A 15,423-nucleotide genomic window follows, 5' to 3' on the forward strand; every position below is an offset into this window, starting at 1 on the left:
ATGAAAAGTTCGGACATTTTCCCAGTTCTTGTAGATAGCGGGTAGTAAAATACATTTTTTAGGTTACATTTATGATTAGATTCATTCTTCAAGTTCAGTGTGCATTTTTCACGTCTATCAGACTGAGATGCAAACTAAGTTACAGAAAAAAAATTCAAATCGGAGATCACAGAACAGTTGAACAAAGCAGTTTCTAACTAGAAGGGGAACATTAGAACAGCTAGCTGACATTTAAAAATAGCAGCCAACAGGGAAAATCCCAGAATGGTTGGGGTTGAAAGGGACTTAACTGACCACCTGGTTCCACCCTCCTGCCATGGGCAGGGACGCCTCCCACCAGACCACGTTGCTCAAAGCCCCATCCAGCCTGGCCTTGAGCACCTCCAGGGATGGGGCACCCACAGCTTTTCTGGGCAGCCTGGGCCAGGGCCTCAGCACCCTCTGAGGGAAGAATTTCATCCTCCTGGAATCACGACCACTTACATGTAAAAGCACAGTAAGCCAAATCAGCAATGTTTAATGACGTCGAGAGTAGAAGTCGATACACGAAGAAAGTAACAGAACACCAATTCTAAAAGGGATTTTTTAAGACATGAAAGAGAATTTTTTTTTTGTTAATTTATCAGTCCCATAAGAAGGTAAGCAGTTGTAACAAACAATCCTCTCAGTTTGCTAGCAATTTTTTTCCCCCTTCTCCTATTCTGCCCTCATCTTAATTTCATTCTTTGGCCAGGCTCCTATTCACCGGTAATGTGATACACCAGAAGATAAAACTGCTCACTCTTTAAAAAAAAATTGTCGTCCACCAAAATTAATCAAAACCAAAATGAATTTTGCAAGTGGGTTCCAGATTCACTAAAAGCTGTAACACAGTGATTAGAAGGGCAGCAGAAGTGCTGAAGCAAATCAATTCTTACAGCCCCTCCTAAACTAAGTAAGGTCAATGGCACTTGAAAAGTCTTTGTCAATTTGGTCTAGAGGCTCTGTCTCTGAGGACAAGGATTGCAACCAGCAACACAATCCCCTTCCTTCAGACAGATTTCTTCCCTGCTCTTCAGAAATTAGACACAAGACTTCTGCTTGTCTGATGCTTTTTGCAATACATGCAACAGAAAGTAGACTTTTTTAAGAATATTTAGAAGAGTTCAGTAAGAAAGGACCTACAAAGATCACGAAGTCCAACTGCCTGACCACTTGCATGCTAACCCGAAGTTAAGGCATATTATCGAGGGCATTATCGAAACGCCTCTTGAACACTTTGGGATCACTTATGATGGGCGTACATTCTAAAAACCTCATTGTGAACCAAAGGCCTGTGCATATCCCTTTCCTGTAGAAATGGATGATTTTAGTACAGTCAGTTAATAAAATAAAGCTGAACGAAGTTATTCTCTGCTTTCACCTATGCATGAACTGTTAGTCTGCAAGTCAAAGATGGGATACATACAACTGCATTTTCTTAAGGGAAAGGTGACACCCCATAAACAAGGTGTTGGCATCACTTCTAACAGGCCACAGGCCTCGTTTTAAGCTACTTACCAGGCCCCTGGACTCGTCTTGGCCTGCCTGCAGCTTTGATTTAGCTTGTCTAGCTCTAACAGCAGTTATCTAAAGATCAGGTTACTTAATTATTTTGTGTAGATTTTACTTAGCTTCAGACAATTCTATGGTGTAACATCTATGTCGAATACACACAGCTAACACAATATTAAATTTGCATATACATAATACAATCAATATCATATATAAATATATGTGGAACCAATAGGTATTATATCACACAATTGTCCGAAGCTAAGCGAAAGCTATACATACAACATACAGAAGTACACACACAATTTATGTATATAAATATTATTTATATATATAAAATATAAGCACACATGCATGTGTTTGTGTAACTAGTAGATAGCAGTAAGAAGCAGTTATCCTACAGGGAGTTGGTTACCTATGGCCCTAGAATAAAAAAGCAGCATACACATAGGATGACAGCACATGCCCTGAAAATACAGGCACAGGATGACACCAGAGGCTCCAGGACTATAAGGAACTCACCAACCGATCAACAGAAAACAACACTGAGAACTGGGTAAGAAAAGTTTGGGGGACAGCAGAATAAACAACAGTCATGCAGTGTATGTCAAACACCACACGCACAAAGAAAATAATTCAAATGTGGAACTGCAAAATAATGAATAAATAACGAAGTGTAGAGTACATTAGCAAACAGAAGCAACCTCAAGACCACAACAGCGAGGAGGAGGAAGCCATCATCACACATCTCCCAGGGAAGGATTCGCAGCACCCGTCTCCCATTCCCTGCCCTGTCCCCCCAGCAAATCAGTTCCGTGGCTGAAGCCAGCTGCCTTAAGGCAGTGGGAATGTGAGCACAGCACCGCAGGAAGGGGCAGGTACAAGAAAGCTTGTGAATATTAACAGCATATAATACAAAGTATGCTGATATTGCTGTGACTAATAATAGCTTTCTGATTAGGCTGTTATGACTTCAGGCTAGCATTCTTGGCTTCGCCTTTAAGGTGCATTTTCTGGTGCCCATGTGGAGATACCGTGCAATGATCTGTCGGGAATTGAAGCAACCCAGTCTGCAACCAACTGGCAAAGTGCTCCAACTAGAAAAAACAAAGTAAACAGTACAGGTAGTGCAGCACCTAGCCTTATTCAAATAAAACTATCATCACAAATCATATCCCAGATTGGTAAACTGCCTGAACATCTCAAAATGAAGCCATATATAACACTGGATTGCGATAAGATTTAATCCCTATACACTTGATGCCAGCCCCATATCTCTGAGAACTCAAGTCTCAAGCTCCTGCAACAGACAAGAGATCTTCTCCAGTCACCTTTACGATTTTCTCTGTGAGCCCTTTAAGGAAACTTTGGCAGCAATGTAAGCTTTTGGGATAAGTAAGTTGTCATAAGAAGTTCAAAAAGGATAAACAGTTTGCTGCTCTTCTTTTGATGGAAGTTTGAAATTACACTGAAGTTATCTAACAGCCAAAACACAATAAAACCAATAGTATACCTCAAACCTCCTTTAACAATTACAAGGAATAGCAAGCATATATAATTGCAGGTCACATGCCTGCAGACAATGTTTTACAGTCACCAGCATCAGCCAGAGCAAGGACCAGAAAGGAATTGAGATGATTACAGTATCTCAGCATTAACTACACAGGCATGGGAATCACAGGTAACATATGCAAAACCAATTCAGTAATAAGTCTTCGAAAATTACCCCTTAAAAGGTCAAAAAAATGAGAACAAGAGCTCCCAAGCCCCTTATGCTTGGAATTTACTTATATTTCCGAGTTGAGTTTCAGGAAGTCCTGCAGGTACAGCATTTGCAACCTGTAAAGTCACTATTTTGCACTCATAAAAGTCATATGCTCTCTCTGGAAAGGGACTGGACACTACTTTCAGAGAAAGGTTGTAACATGAAGCAAATGCTAAAGTACACAATTATAGTGGCTTACAGTTCAAAGTCAGTTTCGTTTTCAGACTTGGCTAAGTGTGTTACAGACAGGCACAAAAGACAGTTGATATGAGCTTTTGGCTTTTACAACAAGTATTAAGCAACTCCCTGGATTTTTATTTTTTAACACGTTGTTGTTCTTCAGGTTCTATTTTAAAACCCTGATATTGGACCTTTAATGTTACAGTATCAAGGGAATAGATAAAATTTCACTGGCATTTACTACTTTAAAAAGTTTTTAGTTTTTTCTTTCTTTTAATTAAAAATAGTCATTTGATGAGCACAGTAATCGACTGTTTTTAGGGTTTGCATTTTTTACACTTTAAGCATCTTGGCCATTTGTGGGTTATAGGAGGTGTTACTTAAACAAACGCCAGGAAATTCCAGACAAGCTTAACATTTCATGGGCTAAAACACGGACATTTACTGCAACAGACTGCACTGGACAGTGTGCAGGTAAAACAGGCAACTGTTGCCCTTATGCCATACACTACAAAGTTATAAACTTAACACAACACACACAAGTTAATGCACTGAATAGAGATGCCATTAATTGTACCCTCATTCAGAGATCTTCAGTTTTAATGCATTTCCCATCTTTGTGCACAAAGAATTAATTTAGAAAGTTTATCTTGATTTTCGGTTGGCACATTTTTAATAAACTCAATTCCTCTTTTGCATTCTAATCCACTAACCCAGAAGAATCTTTTGGAGATGTTGTGGTGATCCCTTCCCACTACCTCCCCTGTCCACAAAATGTAATTAAATTTCTCCTGAGGGTGACAAGGATCAGCTAAAGAGAGGGGAAAAACAGCAACAGGGCAACAAGAGCTGCACACAATTGCTTCCACAGATGACACATAGAAAAAAAACTGTTTCAATCATTACAAGAACTTCAAGAGTAAATTAAGCTATATAGGTAATATGAGTCAGCATTCATCAGCTACTTTCAGCCTTCTTCAAATAACAACAAAAGTATTTCAAAATCCAATGCATTTAACAGTAAAAAACTTCCTTAGTGTAGCTCAAAATTTATTCCCAATCTGTAATTTGTTTTAAAAGCCTATCTTATTCCAGAGAGATGGGTCAGTATACCCTCACTCTTCCACCTTCCCCAAAGGGGGAAAAAAAAAAGAAAAGAAAAGAAAAGTTGCACTGTTTTTTCTTAGAGTACTTTTGTGAAAACTGACAAGTTTCAGAAAGCTTCTGACCAGCACACGTGAGTTGCTGCACTGGATCTAGTCCATAATGCTAGTTGTGATCATAACATTTATCTTTAAAAATACATGAACGTGACAAACATGGTAATATTCCTCAAATACGCTTGTAAGTTCAAAAGACTTGCCATCTGCAGATTTCTTAAGCCACTGAGAGGCTCTATATTTAGGACCCATCGATGGCTTTCTCTTCTGCAAATATGTTCAGCTTCCTGTTCCTTGAATTTCTGCACTCAAAGCAAGCCCTGGAGAAGGCAGTCTATGCAGCATCCAAAAGCCTGCATTCCTTGGGTTTAGCTCCACCTAATGACGTGCTTCATTTGATGCCCCTTAGTTCTTGTCTGATGCCAGTTATGATACATCCTTAATTACCCTTCTACGTGCTGCTCAGTTTTAGGCTGGAGTGTCCTAAAACTTACGTTCTCTGACATTCTCTGTGCAGGAGCCTCCCGCTACCTCTTGTCACCAAGTTGTTGTTCCTCCAACTTTTTCTATTTCTACTCCATCCTTTTGAGACCACAGGAAAGGAAGAGACCAAAACACCATAACCTGTACGAGAGAACTGAGCACAACTAGTTTTTTTTTTTTTACAGTTGTCATAATAATCAGCGCCCTTTTATTCTTAACTGCTTTCCTAAATGTTCCTACCATTCAGTTGACTTGGATTGCTGCTGAACACCAAGCTGACACATTCATGGAACTCCTCATAATGTCAATACCTGTTCCAGGTGGGCGATGCTCAACTCAGAGAAATACCTTGCAGCCTTACGTTAATAATCTGAGTTCCTACAAGATCACACTACTTGGAAATCAAGCCCTTACAGTTCGAAATGGACATTTTAATAATGAGCTCCTCAGCCTGAGTCTCACAGAAGCAGCATAAAAGCAAAAGAGACTTGAAGTGAAACCTGTTTTCAAGCATTAGTGCGTTCCAGCTATAGTTAAACTCTGCACTGACATTGATGAGATACTGCCTTTCTAGCAGACATTCAACAGGCAAACAAACCAACTTCAGCCAATGTCAAAGAAGTCAGAAAACCACCAGGCATATTTGCATCAACATACTGACTTTACAGCACGTAGCATTTTAATACCAGCTTTGCTCAGAAGAACGCCTCCGACTGCAACCATGCTTCCTCAGGCTTGCAAGCAATCAAGGAGCTTATGAATTCTTTAACAAGTTGACTTATTTCAGCTTAGTGTTTCACCTGTAGATCCATCTACGTGAACAATTCCTTTGTCATCTCTCATTCATCTGCCTCTCATCAAACATATTCATCCAAATACAGCAGTTGCAAAAGCCTGACTTTTCCAAATGCGCATAGCTTCATAAACAAGCCTGCTAACAGCTTGGTTATCTATAGGTTGGCTGGGAAGATATGTCACCCACTTACAAATTACGCAGGTCTCAATAGCTAGGAGAGGGGAGGAAAAAAAAAGAATCTTTCTTACTTAGGGCTTCCTGCTGCTAAAGCAGCTGAAGCAGCTAAAATTTAAGTCTTAAAACTTCTAGAAAGGAAAACAAAGGTCAACGTGTTATTTCAGTTCAGAGCAATTTGAGATGTATGGCTTCTGCCAAGTCCTTAGCAGCCCTATATAATAGATACACAAAATGTAAGTAAGGCAAAAAGAGTCTACCAATGATAAAAAATTTCCATTTTTCAGTTGTAAAGCAGTTCCTACTAACTCTAAGGAAGTCACAATTCTGCGTTACTTCACCTGCTATATCAAGCTAAGAAAATCCAATTAATGCAAATAAACTTGAATGCTAGACCTGAAAAGTGGATGATTAGTAATCAACAAGAAAATACAAATGTGAAGAGAAGCTTCATATTCATTTGCCAAGCCAACAGAGCCAACTAAGTATTCTCTTTGTGCATTCATCCTTCAGCCCCACCCCCAGGAGAAAGAAATGTTTGTATTCATAGAATGGAAAGAGAAAACCAGCCTCATGAGGAACCCTGCTTCAGGGTTGGTTTGTTTGTTTACTTTTTAAACATAAGTTGATTACTGCTGTGCACCATCAAGGTGTCTTGAAAAATCTTGAAAAAAAGGTGTCTTGAAAAGTTGTAGTGCAACATTCCCACCATGCACATTGGGTTGGGTTCTGTTCTGCTGGATCCTTTGCTACAAGCTGCAGCACCCATTTCGTCCTCCTCAACCCTTCCACTTGTTTCAGTGACCGTGTCTGATGCTTTAAGCCTTCCTTCTGCACACACAACTTCTAGCTCTCTAACTCTGGGAAATATTTTCCACTTCTGACACAGATGCACCTTAATTTGCACTCAGCTGAAACTGCTCTCATCTAACCTCAGATCTAGTTGCTTACTCTCACTTGTCCGGCTGCTTTTTACAGTGAGATACGTTCAGCTCCTTGCCAGCCTGTCCACTTCTATTTTCCAAACGGTTCATCCACATTTTCCTCTCTTCTCCCTGATTGCTTCTTCAGCCTATTTTCAGATGGTCTCTTTCCAATTTTCCTTCAGAATCCCACAGGGTCTTGCCCTCTATGTTCAGAGTTAACAGTAAAAACTTAAAGAATTTAAAATTGTCATCACACAGTTCAAAGTTGGCATAACCACCTCCTGCTGTCCAAACTCTTTTCCATTAAATATTACCTCCTACACACTTACTCATCAACCTAGGTCGGAAAAAAAAATTTTATATATATATATATATATATATATATATATATATATATGAACTCCCAGTTATCCACTCTCTCCAAGTAACTCAACTGCAGTTCCAAACTATTAGTGGCCAATATAACAACGTACTTTTTTCTTAAAAGGATATATTTACTATCATCAGGTAACAGAAACCTGACAGGGGCACAAGTGCTACTAGTAAGCATTAATTGTAGGGTCTCCCCTAAGTAGTACCAGTACAGGACCGCGAAGGATTCTTTCCAAAGGAATGAAGTTTGGAGAAGGGGGGGGGGGGTGGTAACCAAAAAAAAAAAAAAAAAAAAACACCACACCTTTTTTGGGGTAAGTTCCCACTCGGACATCTGTGCTTCCATACAGGTGCACAGCCCTCCGTTTGAAAGAGACAGCAAAAGCACTTTTTTTTTTAATGTTTTTTTTTCCTATTTTGCCAACCGTGAGCTGGTAGACTTTAAGGTAATTACCTCGCACTGGTGGCACCGCACACTACCATCTCCCCCAGCAGTAATACTTGCACACTTCCTGCAGCCAAATTCTAAAACAAGGTTCTGAAAATGGGACTTAAACTTGCAATGCTTTCACAATTTGTCCGCAAGTTTTCCTTATTGTATCTCTGTCCTACACTGACTACCTTTTGAATTTCAAACCGGAACAACAAATTTTTTGAGGACATAGCTGGGAAGATATTTATGCATTACAAAATCCCTGTAAAAGCTTTACCAAAGAGCTCCACAGCTTCTCTTAATTTAGAGAAGAAACATGAAGTTCAGAAGGTTATTCTAGTGTCAGCCCTACACCTCCTGCAGTCCCTTAACATTCCTCCAAATTTGGCCTAGTTAGAATTCAGGAAACCATCTGTGCAAGGAGACAACTCGGCCACTGTTAGAGTTCAGTTTCTTTGAAGACTCATTCCACCTGCATCAAAGCAAACACCATTCCTCAAAAAACAGGCCACAAGATGCACAGGACAAACCCCAGAGTAACCAGGCACATGGCATTCCAGCTGCAGAGCTGACCAAGATGTTCTGCCCTCACTGCTGGGATCACCACGGAAGCAAGCGTAAGATTAAAAGCAAACACTCACTCTTGCACTTTCCCCCTTCCTCTTCATTGCTCCCAAGCACTGAAGCAAATCCTGAGGGAGATTCTTTCTTTGAAGGAACGCAGGAAGAAAGAGCGAAGAACCATACAGCAGGTAAACTTTTCCAGAACCTGGAAACTACAGCAATTATTCCTAAGTTCAGCTTTCTTTTCATGGATAAACAGCAGATTTATTGACAAAGTTTTCTTGTAAATAAACTCCTTTTAATGGCAGCACTGTGAAGAGAGTAATGCTGTAATTGACAAATTTCAGCTACTGAAAACTGAACACAACCACTAGAACCACAAGGATACTCTCTCGCCACAATACTGTTTGTCTGCACACCAGCAACTCCTCAACTTACACTAGCCTTCCGTCCTATTTTAGACTACGAAAAGCAGCTCCTAATCCCATTGCACTGTCACAAACACGCACAAGTATGCGGCACAGAAAACATCTAAAACCATCAAAAGAACAGGAATACAGCAATCATATGCCTACACGATGACCCCAGAACCTGCCACACTACCAAGCTGCGTTCCATACATACAAACAAAATGATAGGTAGCTCTTTAAAAAGGAGGAGCAGCGAGCATCTGTTTCCTTCATCATTGCATTCCTTCAACAGGGTGACATAAAGTTCTTCCAACAATCTGGGACATTCTTAAGCAGCAACAAACTACATGGCAGTAGCATACTCACAGCTGAATTAATGCTCCAAACAACAGGACACTAAGTTAACTGTCAGTCTTATCCTCCCTCCATCCAGATAATGCAAAATACGTGAAAATAATCAGTAATTAACTACCTTGGAAGACAACTCTATGTCAAATCCAGCTGAAACAGATGAACCTTTGCAGAAGTTTCAGGAATGAGACTACACTAAGCTGAATCACACTGCATCCTTAGGAAACCCAGCTAAAACGCAGGCAAACACCTTAAAGCTGCATGAATTGTACTGATGAACGTCTTGGTCTCAAAAAAGAGCAAAGATGTTATGTTACAAAAGTTATAATCTGGGGGTGGGAGGGAGGGGTGTCACAAAAATGCAGCAAGGATAAGATTTCAAGCTAAAAATACCCTATTTAGCAACTACAATTTCAATGGCATGCAACATAACAGAAGATCTAATTCTCTCAGAATCTTCATCTAATAAAAAAGCAATATTCACTAGCTCACTAGATCCTTGACTAAGTGTCAAGAATTTCTGGACTGGTAATGTAAATACTATTCAGCTAAGTCTGAACAAACTTGTGCGAGGGCCTCAGTTGCAATTAAAAAAAAAAAAAAGGTGAGTAGTCCACAAGGTAGCCTTCCTCCCTCAAGTTGAGCAAAGAGCAGTCTTACAAAACGACACATACCCACGACTAAAATTCTCTCAGGCCTGAGCCGATTTGGAAAGCTAACTGTGTCATCACACCATATGTTCTATTAACTAACGATATCATTGAAATAAAAGCTGATATCGAAGTTTTCCCAAGAGTTTGGTTATGCAGAAAGCTTCTGCTTTAATTGCATTTGACTTTAATTTAGCTAGCAAGTACAGAAAGTACTTCCACGCCAGCTAATTGAAAGATAGCTAAAAGAGCAAGAACATCTACAGGGATGCCACAGAGCTCAGAGACATGGGGCCACCTGCCATCTGCTGGGCATTTGGTCAGTCCACTCCAAAGGGTCCCGACTTTGAGGAGTGCTGACCCCACTTCAGCCTGAAATCTAGGGCTGTTCCCTTAGTTCACTTCAGAAAGCCAATGTGGACAGAGCTCAGAAAGCTACCGACTGCCAGAAGTTCCAGCCCCAGTCAGACTGCTGATAAATCTGAACTGTTTGCATTAATGTAACCAGCAGTTTCACAAAGACTCCAGGGAAAAGACTTATTTCTCTGGCATGTAAAAACATAAACAGCACTTTTAATATATTCTGTCCAATTAATAATGCTAAATAATCCAGACAATGGTTAAAAAACTTAATCACTGGAACGAGGGGAAAGATGTTTCTTGGTTCAGTGAGGATTACAGAAACCACTACTTTTTTCTTCAAAATTTCCCATGCCAGATATTTATTGTCAGCAGTGGTCAGCACACAAGCACCATCAATAAGATATCTTCATGCAAAAGGACTACAAATTAAATGAATTAGGCCAGTCACACACAAAAAATTTACCACATTCAGCCTCCAACCGTCAAATTTGCCATTTTAAAAGTCTTCATACGCACAGCTATAAAAAAAATGGTTAAAATAAGATAGAACAGGCAAGAAAGAATACAAATAAGGCAGTACAGCCAACTCCATTGCCAGAGTACACAGAGACCGTTTTAAAATTCCTTTTTCCTGACACCTGGGCAAATGGAGTTAGCTATTGTGAGAGAAACGAATATTTCTGAAAGTAGTACACTACTTCGTGTTTATAGCTACAGCTAGTAATATTTTTAATTTCAGAAGACTATTTTCCATATGGTCAGTCAGCTGCAGCACTTAACCCATCAAAAACAAACAGGCTTCAATTACACAAAAAGATTCTGTTTATAAACGCAAGTCTGCTTCACAAGCACTTCCCTTACAAGCATTAGCCTTCCATATCCAAGTGTTCCCCCTCTTACAGTTTCAAAAATATAAAAACAGCATATATCTGTATCTGTACGAGTACCTGTATCTTCTTTAAAAGCTTGAAAAAACCTAAGCTAGAAGACTTATCTGCAGAAGCATTACCTCATTATTTCAAGATTAATAATGAATTCTTTACTGAAGTGAAATTAAATCATATCCCACCTCTCCTTAGGTGGATATCTTCCTTTGGTCATTTAATAAACTGACTCACCGTACCAATTATCAGTATATCAATAACAAGCTATTTTTAGCTACTACCAGGAAATCGTAAGGTAGAAAAGATGCTACACAATATTCAGACTGTAAAATAGGAAATTCACTTAAAACCAACGCTCTTTCTCAAACTGATTTTAAAGGCTGCTAGTATCTATTTTATTAAAGAATCAGACATCATTACTCTGGGCTGGTGGAACCGAGTAGAATGGGAATACCACATTATAGAACACAGAATATCAAATACAGGCTTTTTCACATGCTGTTTTAAGGATGTCACTAACATCTGGTTACCAATTTTTTTATTTCACTTAGAGAAAACATTGATGTGATAATGTCAATTTTGTAACACAGGTTGTTCACATTGGTTAGTCATCATCCTAACTCAAATCATTTTAAAGCCTAATTTTATATTTAAGAAGTAGGCCAAGTGCGTAAGATTGCTGAACTAAAATCTGTTGGAAGAATTAAAGGAAAGGATAATGTGAAAAAAAAAAAAACAAATGTGAGAATACCATTTATTCTTCAGCATCCAAATTGAAATTCACAAAAAATATATTTAATTAATGTGAATCTAAATAGATGAAATATTAAGTATTCCTGAAGAGAAAGCTACAGATTTCCCCCACTATAAGAATACAGACATATTTCTGTGCATAAAGTCATGTGTATTTTTTGCTTGAAAAAACATTATTTGATTGCCAAGTTAAAAATCACACTAAAAAAGATGCATGAAGTTGACAGCAGATCTTGACTGCAGCCTTCACAAACATTCTCACCTATCATGGACAGGCGGGTCTTGGATGTACTGCAGCAACTTGGCAGAAAAAGCAAAAAAAATAAGTGGATGGAAGTCATTTTGTTTGTCTGGCTTTGTTGTTTTTTTTTTAAGTGGTTTACCTTTCTTTTTTGACTATTAAAAAGAGCAAAAACTAGAAATGGCATGCTTTCTAGAAAATGTATCTATTTCAGAAATAAATTCATAGCTGAGCTTGGAACCTTCTGTCAGAGCAGCATCAGATATTTAAGTCAGGGATGCACCCCAACTCCTTTGGAAGTCACACTTTAAAAAAAATCAGGTACGAGTTAATTAAAAATGCAGTATTTCAGATAAGCCTAACCTGCAATACAACTTTAACCAGACTGCTCCCAAATCTTCATGGGAAGAGGATAAACAGGAACAAACTCAAGGGCTTCCCAATCAACACAGCCATCCTCCAAACAGTACCTTTTCCAAGGTGTCGCTCCCCTCCTGCGTGACTCCATGCAGTAGTCACACCATACAAAGATGCTTCCAGAAAACCAATAGTCACGGACAGCCTGCCCCAAACAAAAACTCCTCTGACATATTTCCAAGGAAAGAAGCAGGTTAAAAGAGAAAGATTAAAGTGGACAGCATAAATTGCTTGGAAGGTACCAGACTTCTGTGCTACGACCTTTCAAAGAACCAATTACACAGTTAAGCAGTAAATGTAAAGTTAATGCAAGGCATCCAAGAATCATGACACCTAAAGCGTGTGCAGAGATAAACTGAACTGGGCAAAACCTAGTATCGTATGGTTGCAGCATAACATCTGACAAGATCAGAAAACAGTCCATACAGCCCACCCAGGCATCGACACATCCCTGTTTCCTCTTCTTGCAGGAGAAAGCCAGCAGAGACAGAAGTAGCCTCCTGATTAAGGAAAACTGCTACTAGGTGCAAAGTCATTAAGATAATCAAGGTCTTTATGTGGATATTAGAAGACACCGTGTCTTGCAGGTTACAATACCAGAGTCTAATTCCATGCCACAGACAGGTACATCATTGAATATCAATGAGTGGTAATCAACAGTGAAATTTCCCAGGTGAAAATAAAAAGCGTAACTGCAGTACATTACATTTCTGATACTTCACCGTTCTGATACACCGATGAGCGAATGCTGTTCACATACGTCCCACAGAGATGCATAAGTTTTCATTACAGAGCTGCCTGGCATCAGTTGAGTATTGCAGAGAAACACACAGAGCTCCTGCAACTGACCTACTGAAACTGACCTATTTTCAGAACTGCCTTTCCTGAACTTTTCCCATCAGTTCAGTAAGATGACCATCTTTGGAAAACCCACCTGAAGATGAAATAAATGCCCTAGAAGAAAACATGTGGCTTGCAGCAGTACATGTTTCTGTTGTGCCTGCCCTCACGTTTCCACCACAATACAGATTCCGAGAAGCTACAGCACTACAAAGCACTATGACACTTATGACACACTACACACACTGTAACCCAGGTAAACACCAAGTAACAAAGGAAACCTATAGGATCTACAATGTTTATTATTAATACAATTCACATGCAAGTTACTTTGTTAAAAGGGAATGACACAGAGCTTCAACAAGAAAGTTACTCTTGAGGGTAAACTAACAAATCCTTTATTCCTTAGCTGCTATAAAAATAGCAACAACCAATCAAGGAGAAGACATCTCACCAACTCCCTGTAGAAGTTTCAAAATCAAGTCAGCATTCTACAAGTTACGTTAATGTTCAGGTGTTTTGATTTTTTTCTCCTCCTAACAGACGTGCATGAAATTCAAAACTTCACGTAGGTACTTCCACAAGATCTACGTGAGCATTTTCAAGGAAAAAGCATTTAAAGTACTTTAAACTAAGAATTAGCAATGTTTTCACTCCACTTTAGTATGCAACTGAAGGAAAAAGATCTACTGTAGCCTTCCCAAGTAGAGATTTCTTCTCATTTAGTTTAACTCTACACTTGAAACATACTATTTGCAATCTTTTTAGAAGTCATTCAGCAAAAAGAATAAATAAATAGAATAAAACTACTTCAAAATAAAACTACTTTGACTCGCTCACTAGCCTGTTACGTACACACCCACAGCAAAAACATACTCCTTGGAAATTGTCTGGATCGACACAAATACACGTGAGAAAGGAGCCTACGTAAAGCAGTCCATTATAACATGCTCCAGAAGGAAAGAAAAAAATTGCAACACACACCAGTTTTAAGCCACCCGGGGCCAGCCGAGTAACTCCTGAGAAGTAAGTTACCTAAAACAAGTGGGCTGCTGATTGGCAATAGCACGTGTTACCCCGCCAAACAAAAACACGGACTAAACGCACAAGGTTTCTAACGTAATGCCGAAGCTATCCTTCCCTCCGAACGCCGCCAGTGACGGCAAACAGCCCGCTCTGAGCGCGCCGCGGGGGAACCCAGCCCTTACCTATCAAAGCCTGGAAGAGGTTGCTCTGGAAGATGTTGATGACCCGCTCGATGGAGTTCCGCAGCTGCCTGTCCTCCGCCTGGCTCAGCTTGGAGCGGTACTCCTCCAGCAGGCGCAGGGCTCGCTGTGTATCTGCAAGCGGACAGCGGACACGCCGGTGACCCCGTGGCACAGGTGGGAGCCCCGGGGGATGCCCACACGCACCCCCACGGCGGGCACACGGAGCTCGGGACCGCCCCGCCGCGGCCGCGCTTTGTTCGGGCACGGGGCCGGGACCCGAGACCCCCCGCGCCCCCTGGGCTCCCCGCGGTGCCGGTCCCGCGGGGAGCCCCGGGGGGCGTGCGGCGCTCACCTTGCTTCCTGACGGGCATGGCGCCGCTGCTGCCCCGGGGCTCCGCCTCACACGCTCGGAGCCCGGCGCGGCTCCGGGGGGCGGCGGCGGCACGGCTCCCCCTGCAGGCCGGGCCCTGAGGGGGGAGCGGGACCGGCGGGCGGGCGGACACGGCGCCGGGCGGACACACCGAGCCGGCTGCCCGGCCGGAGAGCGGCTCCGCTCGGGGCTCCCCGCCGAGGCGGCGCCTCGTCAGTGAGGAGCGGGACGGAGCGGAGCGGGCCGCGCCGGGCCGGTGCCGTCGGGACAGGGCAGGGCTGGCGCCGGCCGCTCCCGCTCGCCCCGCTCGGGAATTCCAAACTTTCCAGGCAAAATGGCGGCCGGGAGGCCGGGGGGGGGGGAGAGCGCGCCCCCCCCTCCCACGTGACCGGGCCCGGCGGCCGCCCAATCAGCGCGCGGCTCGGCCCGGGGCCGGTACCTTGCTCGGCGGGGGGGGAGGAGGCAAGGTGAGCGCTCACCGCCCCCGCCCCGCCCCGCCCCGCCCCGCGCCGCTCCCTCAGGCGCTGAGGGGCCGCCCCCGTCCCGCCCC

At 41.8% G+C, this 15,423-nt stretch overlaps 1 protein-coding gene across 2 annotated transcripts in view; it reads right to left on the bottom strand.

Moving 5' to 3' along the window:
• DLG1 (discs large MAGUK scaffold protein 1) overlaps positions 1 to 15,185 on the bottom strand; it is a 151,780-nt gene extending 136,595 nt beyond the window's left edge. For both annotated transcript variants that reach the window (XM_035544711.2, XM_035544709.2), the window contains exons 1-2: positions 14,856 to 15,185; positions 14,504 to 14,635 (exon numbers count right to left, since the gene is read on the bottom strand). In XM_035544711.2, the coding sequence (XP_035400604.1) occupies positions 14,504 to 14,635; positions 14,856 to 14,874 (151 nt within the window). In that variant the 5' untranslated portion in view covers positions 14,875 to 15,185. The remainder of the gene's footprint in view (positions 1 to 14,503; positions 14,636 to 14,855) is intronic.
• Between the last annotated feature and the right edge of the window lie 238 nt (positions 15,186 to 15,423).

Source organism: Cygnus atratus, chromosome 9, assembly GCF_013377495.2.
Source record: "Cygnus atratus isolate AKBS03 ecotype Queensland, Australia chromosome 9, CAtr_DNAZoo_HiC_assembly, whole genome shotgun sequence".
NCBI lineage: Eukaryota > Metazoa > Chordata > Aves > Anseriformes > Anatidae > Cygnus > Cygnus atratus.